At 35.8% G+C, this 11906-nt stretch overlaps 3 protein-coding genes across 4 annotated transcripts in view; 1 reads left to right on the top strand and 2 right to left on the bottom strand.

Annotated features, from left to right (window-relative positions):
- Positions 1 to 1908, top strand: part of LOC107741975 (tapasin-related protein-like) — a 12558-nt gene extending 10650 nt beyond the window's left edge. Inside the window, exons 6-9 of the mRNA XM_016554804.1 lie at positions 667 to 770; positions 845 to 1073; positions 1240 to 1314; positions 1710 to 1908. Coding sequence (XP_016410290.1) covers positions 667 to 770; positions 845 to 1073; positions 1240 to 1314; positions 1710 to 1717 — 416 coding nt within the window. The 3' untranslated portion in view covers positions 1718 to 1908. The remainder of the gene's footprint in view (positions 1 to 666; positions 771 to 844; positions 1074 to 1239; positions 1315 to 1709) is intronic.
- Positions 1909 to 4233: 2325 nt separating this feature from the next.
- On the bottom strand, positions 4234 to 8769 carry LOC107741978 (vesicle-associated membrane protein 2-like). 2 transcript variants are annotated; one of them, XM_016554807.1, is made up of 5 exons: positions 8727 to 8769; positions 7989 to 8124; positions 7634 to 7792; positions 5017 to 5068; positions 4234 to 4373 (listed from the first exon to the last, which is right to left on the bottom strand). In XM_016554807.1, coding segments are annotated over exons 1-5 (366 nt in total). In that variant the 5' UTR covers positions 8729 to 8769; the 3' UTR covers positions 4234 to 4356. The 2 variants fall into 2 exon arrangements, with proteins under 2 accessions (XP_016410293.1, XP_016410292.1); XM_016554806.1 differs by lacking the exon at positions 8727 to 8769 and having other exon boundaries at positions 7989 to 8181.
- Positions 6823 to 11906, bottom strand: part of LOC107741977 (26S proteasome non-ATPase regulatory subunit 4-like) — a 17747-nt gene continuing 12663 nt past the window's right edge. Inside the window, exons 9-10 of the mRNA XM_016554805.1 lie at positions 10843 to 10907; positions 6823 to 7102 (exon numbers count right to left, since the gene is read on the bottom strand). Of these exons, the coding sequence (XP_016410291.1) occupies positions 6929 to 7102; positions 10843 to 10907 (239 nt within the window). The 3' untranslated portion in view covers positions 6823 to 6928. The remainder of the gene's footprint in view (positions 7103 to 10842; positions 10908 to 11906) is intronic.

The following is an 11906-nucleotide window of genomic DNA, read 5'->3' as shown; positions in this document are numbered from 1 at the left end:
TGTGTTGGGTATGTGTCATTATTACATTATTATTATTATTACGATTGTTATTACATTATTATTATTATTATTATCATTACTTTTATTATTATTTGATATTACTGTTGCCGTCATCACAAGGTATTATTAGCATCACCATCTTTAGTATTATTATTATTATTATTATTATGCATGCTAGTACTACTTGAATACTACTACTATTATTGTCAGATGGTCATCACTGTTTATTTTCATTGCTGTTATTATCATTACTGTTCTATTGCTGTTTTTGTGTTTTGTGTTCACCGTATGTTTTGCACTCTTAATAAAAAAATAAAAAATAAAAAAAAAGTTTAAGTATTGGGTTGGATTAGGAATATGGTCATGCAGAATATGTGCTTTATAAGTACTAATAAACAGCCAATATGCTAGAAACATGAATGCTAATAAGCAACTAGTTAATAGCGAGAATTGGTCCCTATACTAAAGTGTTACCAAAGTTTCTAATGCCTTGAGCTTCATATAACTTCATGTAAATTGAAATATGTTCGTTTTAATAAAAATCCACACATGGGACATACAGCTTGCTCAAAAGTTGAAGAAACCCATAAATTGTTCTCATCCACAAATCCTTAAATTTCATTTCAAGGAAAATTGTCAAATATTCCATCCCATTTCTTCACCCAGAACCTCCTCGTATCACACTATCTGAGGAGAAACTGACATTTCAGGACACGACACCCCAGAAACTGAGCTGCCATTGTGATCGCTACTATCCTCTGGATGTGCAGGTCAGCTCACAATCAGATGATCGTATTTTGATCTTGTTTTGGAGTTGTGTCCTGACAGCCCTGTGCTCCTGTAGGTGGAGTGGTTTTCCCAGGCACCGTCTGAAGAAGAGCCTGTCTCTTTGTCAAAAGAATCCTCCCTCTCCAGCCATCGGCAGCACAGTGATGGAACATATTCCCTCTCCTCTCACCTCACCCTACGGCCCGACAAAAACCCACCCGGGACGGTTATCACCTGTAGGGTCTCTCATCCAGCCCTAGAAACTCCGAGTGATGCCACTCTGACTGTGGACAAACCTAACCCAGGTAAGAGATTTTTTTGTGTTAGGTTACCCATGATGTTTTCACAAATATGATTTGTGTAAATTCAATGTTGATCATAGAGCAAACTAGTCAATAAAAAAACGAGTAAATCTGTTACATTTCTTAATTGAAATATTCATGAAGCTGTTGAACTTTTTTAATTGAACAGACACAGTCTTCTGGACAGTAGTCTTAATGTTGGCGATATCAGTGGTGTTTTTGTATCAAGCATTCAGAGGTGCAGGTGAGTTTAGCTTTTTAAAACATTCACAAGCAACTATATTTAATATTAACTATATATGCTGCCGTTCAAAACTAATTTTGTTTTTTACAGAAATTAACAGTTTTTTGCAGTAAGGATGCTTTAAATTGTGACAGTAAAGTGTGACAGTATGTTTATATTGATACAAAAAAAAATTATACTTAAATGTTCTTTTTGATCTTTACATTAATCAAATAATACAGGGAAAAAAGTCAGTTTCCACAAAAATATTAAGCATAATGTTTTGAACATTGATGATAAGAAATGTTTATTGAGCACCAAAAAGAAAAAAAAGTAGTGTATACTGTATAAGACCACACAATGGTGAGAAGACGATATTAAATGTATTATTGAATTATCATTATTTGTCTTTTAAGAGAACTGAGGACCAGTCTTCTGTGTGATCTCTTGGAACGAGCCATCTTACGTTTTCTTTTTTACTTCATCTGTCCGCAACTGTCTTCAAATGGGTTTATTTTCATTCAGTCATGGTACATTTGTTTTAATAGAAGTTGTCAAAATCAATTTCCTGCATAAGTTATTCTATAAACATAAAATGAATTTAAAAAACATTTCTGATGTTATAATCTATTGGATGTTGTTTATTTGTTGTACATTTTCCTTGCTTTTGTGAAATAAAAACAACAGCAGAGGGTTTGTCGATGGTTTTATTGGCATCATTAAAGTATCAGGGGCATATAAGCATGCTGTTTTTGCTATTAAAATACTGGCATCAGAGCTGATGGCATTACCCCTCTGTGATGGTATATGCTTTCATTCATATTTATACATATAATTTGTCATCATATTTAGTTTGTCTCACTTGATCTTACAAGAGAAAAATAGACATGTCTACATTCTCCAACAAACTATAAAAGTCTGTGCTGTGACGAAGGAATGTGAAAACCAACAGTTGTATATTGCATGGCAGTATAGATTATCGTTTATGCTCTGTTTGCATCGATTATCTGTGAATTTCTGTACGTTTCAGTACATTTTGGCAGGCTCGTAGCATTCACATCTTGTTCCCAGATGAGGCTTTTCCACAGAACAAGAAATGTATTTAGCACATAACCGGCAGTTAATAGTACTAAATTAACATATCACACGTAACACAGTGGGATTATTCTGCCATGCAAGTCAAAAGAAACAAATGATCCTTCTGTGTGTGCAAAGAATTATCACTTGTCCCTTTTATTATAGACTTGGCATTGTATTTTTACTGTTCATTTTCATTACTTGTGCACCTCTAGGTAAGAAAAAAACAGCTATTCTCATAAATGATCTGTCTATTTGTTCTGTTCTTCTGGAAATGTCAGTATTTTAGGTACACACACATTCAGATTAAAAATCAGTGAATGATGGCTCATGAATTGTATCTCAATAACAGGGTAATGGCAACAGCAGTACTGATACTGGGTTAAGAGGCAAACCTGCAGGGACAGACTATGTCAATATGAATTTCTAAAAGTTCTCCGAAAGGTCAGACGAGAAAGCTTTGGCAATAAAGAGCCAGAAAGAATGTCTATCTCACTTTACGGTCATCTATTCCACGCTCTCATCTCTCTCTTACATACACTACCATTCAAAAGTTTGTTTTTACAATGTTTCTCTTATGTTCACCAAGGCTGCATTCATTTGATCGAAATACAGTAATAAAAACAGTAACACTGTGAAATATCACTATATAACTGTTTTCTATCTGAATATATTGCAAACTGTAATTTATGTAATTCAAATGTAATTCATGATGTCAAAGCTGAGTTTTCAAGAGGTTAATTTGAGCAGCAGATCAGCATAGACTTATTCCTGAAGGATCATGTGACCTGTATTTCTTAGCATTAATTTGATTAAAAATACAGTAAAAACAGTAATATTGTGAAATATCATTACAATGCAAAATAACTGTTTTCTATATTAATATTTAAAAAAGTAACTTGTTCCTGTGATGGCCAAGCTGAATTTTCAGCATCATTTGTCTCCAGTCTTCAGTGTCACATGATCCTTCAGAAATCATTCTAATACGTTGATTTGGTGCTCAAGAAACATTTCTTACTATTATGGATGTTGAAAACAGTTTTTCTTAATATTTTTGTGGAAACCATAATACGTTTGTTTTTTTCAGGATTCTTTGATGAATAGAAAATTAGAAATATTGTCTGACACTGTCACTATTGATCAAATTAATGCACCTTTGCTGAATAAAAGTATTATTATTATCTTTTAATTCTGACCACAACCTTTTAAACAGTATTGCACGCCTCCTCCACGAGCACTTTTTTCACAAGTGCCACCTCATTTTTTTTCTTCCTGGCCTCTCCCACTTATTCTTATTGGCCTGTTTTTCTTCTGCTCTCTCTGTGCATGTATGATGTCTGCAGAATGTTTAAATAATGCAGGAGATTCTGAGAGGGAGGGAAAGAGAGAGAGAAACTGAAATGTGCTCATTCCATGGTAAAGGAGAAAGGAGAGCAAATATCGGTGTACTACTGTCACACCAAGGTGAAAACTGACTAAACGGAGAGACATCGAGATTGAAGCGAGAAGGATGTGGAAAATGGGCGGAGCTCACGATTGTGTTTTCTTCATTCACTCATTCGTTTTCTCATTCGCTGCAGGTGGATCGGCTCAAGAGAAGAAATACACTAGATAAGGAAAGATAAGAAGGAAGAGGTGGTCGATATTCCACTGCGACACGTGTTTCTGCACTGCTACACACAACTGCTCTTAAATGAATAATTCACTGTAATGAGTGTAATGATGAATAATTGAGCTTGTGCGGTGCTGGTCCAGTCTGGCCACTAAACACACAAACTCACATAGGTCTGAGCAACCCAAAAACAACCCAACCGCTGGGTCAAAACAACCCGCTGGGTCAAGTACTACTGTCACACCAAGGTGAAAACTGACTAAACGGAGAGACATCGAGATTGAAGCGAGAAGGATGTGGAAAATGGGCGGAGCTCACGATTGTGTTTTCTTCATTCACTCATTCGTTTTCTCATTCGCTGCAGGTGGATCGGCTCAAGAGAAGAAATACACTAGATAAGGAAAGATAAGAAGGAAGAGGTGGTCGATATTCCACTGCGACACGTGTTTCTGCACTGCTACACACAACTGCTCTTAAATGAATAATTCACTGTAATGAGTGTAATGATGAATAATTGAGCTTGTGCGGTGCTGGTCCAGTCTGGCCACTAAACACACAAACTCACATAGGTCTGAGCACCAGCACTGATGCCTCTAATAAAAGAAGCCTGAGCATCACAGGACGGCTAAGCACATATAGGTATGGACACCAACAGAAAGTGCCTGCTCAATCGAAACTACCTGTGTAACCTTTCGTTACTAAAGAGAAAATGATGTGCAAATAATGGTATTACACTCTAAAAAATGCTGGGTTAAATATAACCCAGCGCTGGGTTATATTTAACCCAGCATTTTTTAGAGTGTAGATATTGAATAAACAGTAAATATATCCTTGAAAACAATTAAAGAGATTGGAGTTGAAACTTTAAAATCTCCATATAAATGCCGAACTATGATCAGAAATCCAGCTCAAAGAATTACAAATGGTTTCATTTTTAAGGTATGGTTAATGATAGGTATAATTGTACCTTTAGAATTATAATTGCCTTTGTACCAATTGTAACTTTATAGCCATTCAAATGATTCAAAACTCACAGAAAATGATTCCGATGAAGATGACTCCAATGACACCCATAATAATCATCATCTGAGGGACGAAAGGAAAGGACAGAAATTGTTGCAATCACACAATTTATCCCTCACTCTACATTACAAGAAGACAGCAACACAAACATCCTGTTTACCGTATTATTCAAGAATACAGCAAACAAACGTTTACAAATGGGATTTGCTCATTTTATCAGCTGCCTGGCAAAAATCATAAGTCTGATTGTTTATAAATGTTTAGGTGAAAATCTGGAGAATGGATTTAAAGGGGAGGTCTAATGCTATTTCATGCATTCGGAGTTATTTACACTGTTAAAGTGTTGGATTCTCATGCTAAAATCATCAAAAAAATGCGTTGGACGTATGACGTTGGAGTATTTCTGTGCCAAAGACACTCCATCAGGGTTTGTATAAGTATCGGGAAGTTTTTTTCAAGTATGGCCCTCCTGTTTACACAAATTAACTAATTGACACTAGCAGTTGTACAGAACAAAATCACTGAGCAAAGCACAAGCAACAAGCACTGACCTATTTACTCCTGCATGTTAGTTCATTAACACTTCTGAGTACATTCTGAGCTATTTTAGTATTACTTATAGTATTTATTAATACTTTGAATTCGTTTTTAGTTTTAGTTTAAGTTTGCTACATGCTGTTGTGTTATGTGCTTTATTGTGTGCTTTTATTTTTCTTTAAATATTTCTATATAACTTTATTTTTAGTTCAGTTTTAGTATTTTAGTACATCAACTTCAGCTTAAATATTACAGACACTTTTTAAGTAAGTTTTTCATCTATTATTTATATTTTATTTTAGAAAACACTGGAGTACATCAAATAATTTCCTGTTAAATTTGGTGTGTTTCAGTTTTTCACTGTAAATCCCTTTGGTTAATTATTAATTAAAATGACAAAGTAATAAGTAATATCCTGTATGAGCGGTAAGCTGATTTCATGCAGTCACGATGACTCACCTCTTTAAAGACGACAAGTATATATAATAGAAATAGAATAGAGATTGCTAGAGTTAGAGGGTCAAGATGGAAGAGATGTGTTTTTAGCCGTTTCTTGAAAGGACTCAGGACTCAGCTGCTCGGATCGAGTTGGGCAGGTCATTCCACCATTCAAGTCATTCAGTATATGCAGGTAAAATGTATTTATTTTGTTTAAAAACTTTTCATAGTAATATTTATGTTGTTTTGATTAGAATTAAATAATTAGCATTGAAAAATTTTGACTGTTTTTGAGCAATCATGAGTTCTAAAGTCAAAGGAATTTTATAATTTTTAACAACTTTAGAAATGAATAGTTTTATGCATTAATTTAATCATTTCTCTTTTGTTTTTTAATCAAAAAGGGGTAAATGCAGTACAAACATATAATAACATGGTACTCTTCAGATTCCCTTACCCATAACAAAGCCCTTTATTATAAAAGGAACTGAAAATAATGATACAAAATCGACAAAGAAAGAAATCCAAAAACCACAAGGGAAACTATAGTTGGTTGGCATGAAATAACTAGCAAATAAACACTGAAGTGAGCACTACTATGTGAAGTAGTGTTGTCTGACATTTCTTTCTGCTTCACCAAATATGTTCAGATCAGATGTTACTTAGATGATACTTAAAAGGAACAAATGAAGATGCTCATTCACCATTATATGCAAGAAGTATTTTTTGGGATATTCTTTTCTTTCAGTAGAGTTTGTTGTTAGTCTGTTCTGTTGTTCCTCTCTCTAACATTTGTTAAGAAATCTCATTAACTCAGTTATTCTTGCTGTTTTTTTTTTAAAAATTATATATGAATTCTGTGTTCATTTCTATCCATAATCCAGTAGGAAACCTTTCATCAGTTGTATTTGCCCTTGTCCTCTGTCAGTCCAGACACATCTTATTCCTCTATTTCTTCTCATCATCTTTCTTGCCCTCAGGTGGTTTTGTTCTGTTCTGGGACGCCAGAGAGCCCATGGCATTACGGATGGCTTCATTGTTGGGGTCGACACCTGGAAGGTTCTCCAGCACACTCTGCAAAAACTCTGGATCCTGCATCACATCATAATCCTCCTCATCCTCCTACAAAACACACAAAGAGTTTCAACTGGGATGTTTCATGCACTTGTCCTGGGCATAGTTGTATGTGATTATAAACTTACCTCTTGACAAATTAAAGGCAGTAACTAATATATATGTTACAAATTAAATGCATAAATTTAGCAGCTCAGTATAGATTATCTGCTTCCTCAGATGCATTATTAGCAGTTCCAAATTTAATCAGTTTAGCTCCAGGTTTTCTTGGAAAAACATAAATATCTCACTGGCTACAAGGTCAACTTCAAGAACACAACTGGCAAAAATATCAATCCTCCATACAGCGCAACAGTGACTGTCAATTTTTCTGTGGCTTGGGTTCCAGAAGTATTTTTCCCATTCATCTTTTTCCATAGGTTTTATTGAAGAAAAAAAAAAAAAAGTGCATCATATAATTTCCTGTTAAATTTGGTGTTCTATCTAATCCCCTCGCTTAATTATTAATTAAAATGATGAAGTCATACGTAATATCCTGTATGAGCGCTGAGCTGATTTCATGCAGTCACAATGACTCACCTTGCAATTCTTCCACCAGTATTTGTTCTTCAGTTTGGCAGCACAGCTTTCGAACTGTGACGCCCCGGCCTGTAGAGCATCTGCCCTGTCGTCCAGCTCAGAGAGCTTCTGGTCTCTCTCCAGAACCTTATCCACATTCACACGCATGATATCCACCACCTGCAGACCACAACCACAGAAAGACATGAGACCAGAAAGAACGACACTGAATACTTGTGTTGCAATATCATTGATTTGTATTTTGGTCATTCGAAATGATGTATGTGCAAAACTGCACAAATTCATGCTGTCCTGTGCATATATAATGCTTCCATTTTTTTGTCCATAAACTCTTTACACACAAACACACACTCACCTCCTCCACTTGTGCTTGTGTCTGCTGCAGTCGGCGGTTGCTGGTGGTGTTTGGAGGGGGAGCAGGAGGACCGGCTCCTCCAGGGCCACCTGGGGCTCCAGGAGCACCTGCTGGGTTGGCATCATCTGCAGCAGACCTGAACATTCAAAGAGAACCATGACAGATTAATAAAAAAAAAAAAGTTGCTGACTGGTGCACAAGTTATGGTCTGATTTTCCAGTTAGAGTATTTCAAACAGAGTATGTTTCTGAAAAGAGATTGACTACTATATTAATTATAAGGTCTAAATTAGTGGTCGACCAATATGGGGTTTTCATTGTCTTATACTAATCATGTACACACGCATATGATACATACAGGTTCATTAAAAAAAAATGTATTTTATAATTTTTTTTTACATTTAAAATCCGTATAAGCCTCAATACCAAGGAGGTCTAGCTTATATCTTGGTCTATCAACATTTTTTAATTATAAATATTTAATCTTGATTGTCACTGATGCTAAGAGAGACCTCGCTGTATATAGGCATAGGCATAATTTTGTATACCTGCATGACAACAAATCTCCAACAAATCAATAGAAATTTAAGACACATTCCTGGGAAATTAAGCTTGAAAACTGTTAACAACGTATGTAAGTAACTGTATGTAAGGGTAAAAAAGCATAAGTGAATTTATATTTCATAGGCCTGTAATTGTAACAAAATCAGCAGAATACAAAGTCTGAGCAAATACTTACATTCTCGTGCAGCTGTTTCAGAGTGCCTCACTGAAGGAGAAAAGGCAAAAGGTGATACAATTAAAATTAAAATTTCGAAGAAGAGGTAGAGACGTTCAGATATGAAGGGAGAGACTGAGATGCAAGGCTGAAGCGGATCAAAGCAGGAACCCCGCGCGAGTTATCAGAGAGAGTGGCGCATACCGCAGCACGCGCTGGACAGTGAGAGCGCTCGCGTAGAAATGTTCAGTTTAGCCTTGAGGGAACTCCAGGAACGGATTTTTAGGGTGACCAGTTTCCTCTATAAAACTTAAAAAAATAACGAGAATGAGAGAAACTATAAACATACAGAAAGCAGCGCTGGATCGCCGTTCTTCGGTTGTGTTGGTTTGTAGGTTAGTGTAGCAGATGTGCACTGCGTCGCTGCTGTAGCTGAACTCATGAGGATGAGGATGATGATGATGCGCAGCATGTTTCCACAGCCCCATCCTCTCTCTCTCTCTCTATGTACTGCGGTACATCAGTGAATTCAGAGTGCTGAGTCGGCTTGTTCTCTCATAAGCCACTTTTCTTCTCTGTGAGAACTGATTTCTCCACACTCCCCGCATGCTATTTTCCTCATGACCTGCAGAGTCTATCAAAACATCAGGACAGATTTCTGACCGCATCAACGCACTTAACCCATTTTAGGTTACTGTATTTAAAGAAAAATGCTGCATGATATTTATAACATGATAATAATCTGTTAGCTATAGACAAAATGCAGCACCAAATCTTGTTTTTATACAACAGTAATTTGTGAAATGGGAAATGTGAAGAAACCCAGAACAAAATCAGTGCCCATTTAAACATGTTTTAGTCCAATTTAGAATGGATCTGTATTTTGAGAGTAGTGATATATAAAGAGTGATATTTATTCATTTAGAGGGTCTGTCACACAGCTTCAGTGATGTTTAGCCCTCATAACGCATCCGGGTCCGTTTTGACCTGGGAGCGATATATAAACATTTCTAAAAACTGCATAGTTTTTAGTAGTGGATTGAAAGTGTGTTGAGGCCCTCAAAACATTCTTTTTTTTTTTTTTTATCAAATTTTTTTTTTTAAAGAGATATAACCATTTAAAAAATGTTGTGGGCCCGGTTATGTATAGAGTACCATTAGGTGTCAAAAATACTTTTTGTTAAATTATCTATCAAGTTAAATTAGTGTTTAAAAAAAACCCTTTTGTAAAATATGTTTAGCCTTTTACCCATATCTCACACTTTGGGACTGAATTTTGCTGTTTTTTCATCTGAAAGTTTACATTTAGCAATTTAGCAGACGCTTTTATCCAAAGCAATGGCTTGGGTTCCAGAAGTATTTTTCCCATTCATCTTTTTCCATAGGTTTTATTGAAAAAAAAAAAAAAAAGTCTTTGTTCAAGACCAAACCAACCAGCTACGAGGTGAATCACAACATTACAAACTTTCATTTGAAGCAAAAAAAGTGTTTGAAAATCAGACAAAAAGACAAAAGTACAAGACTGTGTATTTAACTGAGTGTACTTAACTAGTTAATGAGGGAAAAAATTGCAAATATATAGACATACAGATGTGTGTGTGCGTATGTATGTATATTAAAATGTATATTACATTTATTAGCATAGGGATATTATTTAATACAGAAGTTGAAATAATGAGGACTGATGGATTCAACAGAAGCATGTACCATCGATTAACAACCTCATATCTCACAGTAGGTCTGTCTTATTTGTACATAAGTTATCGTGACAATTCATTTCCCCTATGGAGAAAAGGAATTCGATTTTTTTTTCTTATGTGCAGTTATAGTATGGCAAGATCAAAGCGGCTCTCATACAGCGCTTCATTTAGACAGAACCAAAGACTAAAACATAACTTTCCTAAAACTGCCTTGCAATCACTGGCATTTCCTTCAGTAGATGCAAATCTAAATCAGCATTTCTGTTTTGTGTGGTTTTGGCTGGCTGTATCAAGTTTCGCAAGAGCTTCTGAATAATGGGTATGAAGAATATGTCGCTGCTTTTGATTATTCTCACAACATGACTGTGCTCAAAATTCTGATCTCCTCTCTAAAAGCAAAGCAGACATGGTGTGAGGAAGAGCGCTGGGAAACGCACCTTAGGAGCTTCACTGTCTGCTGCTGCACCTGTGTCCACATCCATGGCCTCTGAACCGCCAAACTCTGTGCACAAAAGACAATCATTAGTTGTATAAAATAAATAAGTCAAAAAAATGAAGAATAAAGCCTCGTGCACACCGGGACGATTATCACGCACGCTTATCGTCAGCGTTTTTCGACGCGTCTTGCGTGCTCATACCCAAGTGATTTTCACTGGCGATGAGCCGAGTGAACATGCAAATTCACTCCCTGACATTAGATGGCGCTTAATGAAAAACAGAAATACCCCGGTACACATCGAATCCTATTTGTTCTGCAATTCCTCTCCATAACAACTCCCTCTTATTGAGATTTTTGTAGGACTTCGCTGTCGCGTTTGTCATAAAGCTATTTGTGTTCAGACACCAATGAGACCAGCAGCTACATTCATCTTGCCTCGATGCATCTTCTTCGTCTACTTACTTCCTCTTCGTCATTAGGTATCAATGTGTGCTCGGCAAGACCGAATTTTTTTTTTAAAGAGATATAACCATTTAAAAAATGTTGTGGGCCCGGTTATGTATAGAGTACCATTAGGTGTCAAAAATACTTTTTGTTAAATTATCTATCAAGTTAAATTAGTGTTTAAAAAAAACCTTTTTGTAAAATATGTTTAGCCTTTTACCCATATCTCACACTTTGGGACTGAATTTTGCTGTTTTTTCATCTGAAAGTTTACATTTAGTAATTTAGCAGACGCTTTTATCCAAAGCAACTTACAAATGAGGACAATAAAAGCAATCAAACCGTGCGTGTACTGTGTCAAAGTACTGTGACAAGTCTAGGTTAGCCTTACGCAGTACACATAGCAAGGTTTTTTTTTTTAAATAATAAAGAAAAAGAATAAGGAATGCTTGTGTTAGAGGGTCTTTTTTTTTTTTAAAGGGGTCATATGATGCGATTTCATTTTTTCCTTTCTCTTTAGTGTTACAAGCTCTTGGTGCATAAAGAAGATCTGTAAAGTTGCAAAGACTAAAGTCTCAAATCCAAAGAGATATTCTTTATAAAAGTTAAGAGTTAGCC

The sequence above is a fragment of the Sinocyclocheilus rhinocerous genome, unplaced genomic scaffold (genome assembly GCF_001515625.1).
Source record: "Sinocyclocheilus rhinocerous isolate Xijiao unplaced genomic scaffold, SAMN03320098_v1.1 scaffold2451, whole genome shotgun sequence".
In the NCBI taxonomy this organism is placed as follows: Eukaryota; Metazoa; Chordata; class Actinopteri; order Cypriniformes; family Cyprinidae; genus Sinocyclocheilus; species Sinocyclocheilus rhinocerous.
This window is presented reverse-complemented; position numbering and strand designations above follow the sequence as displayed.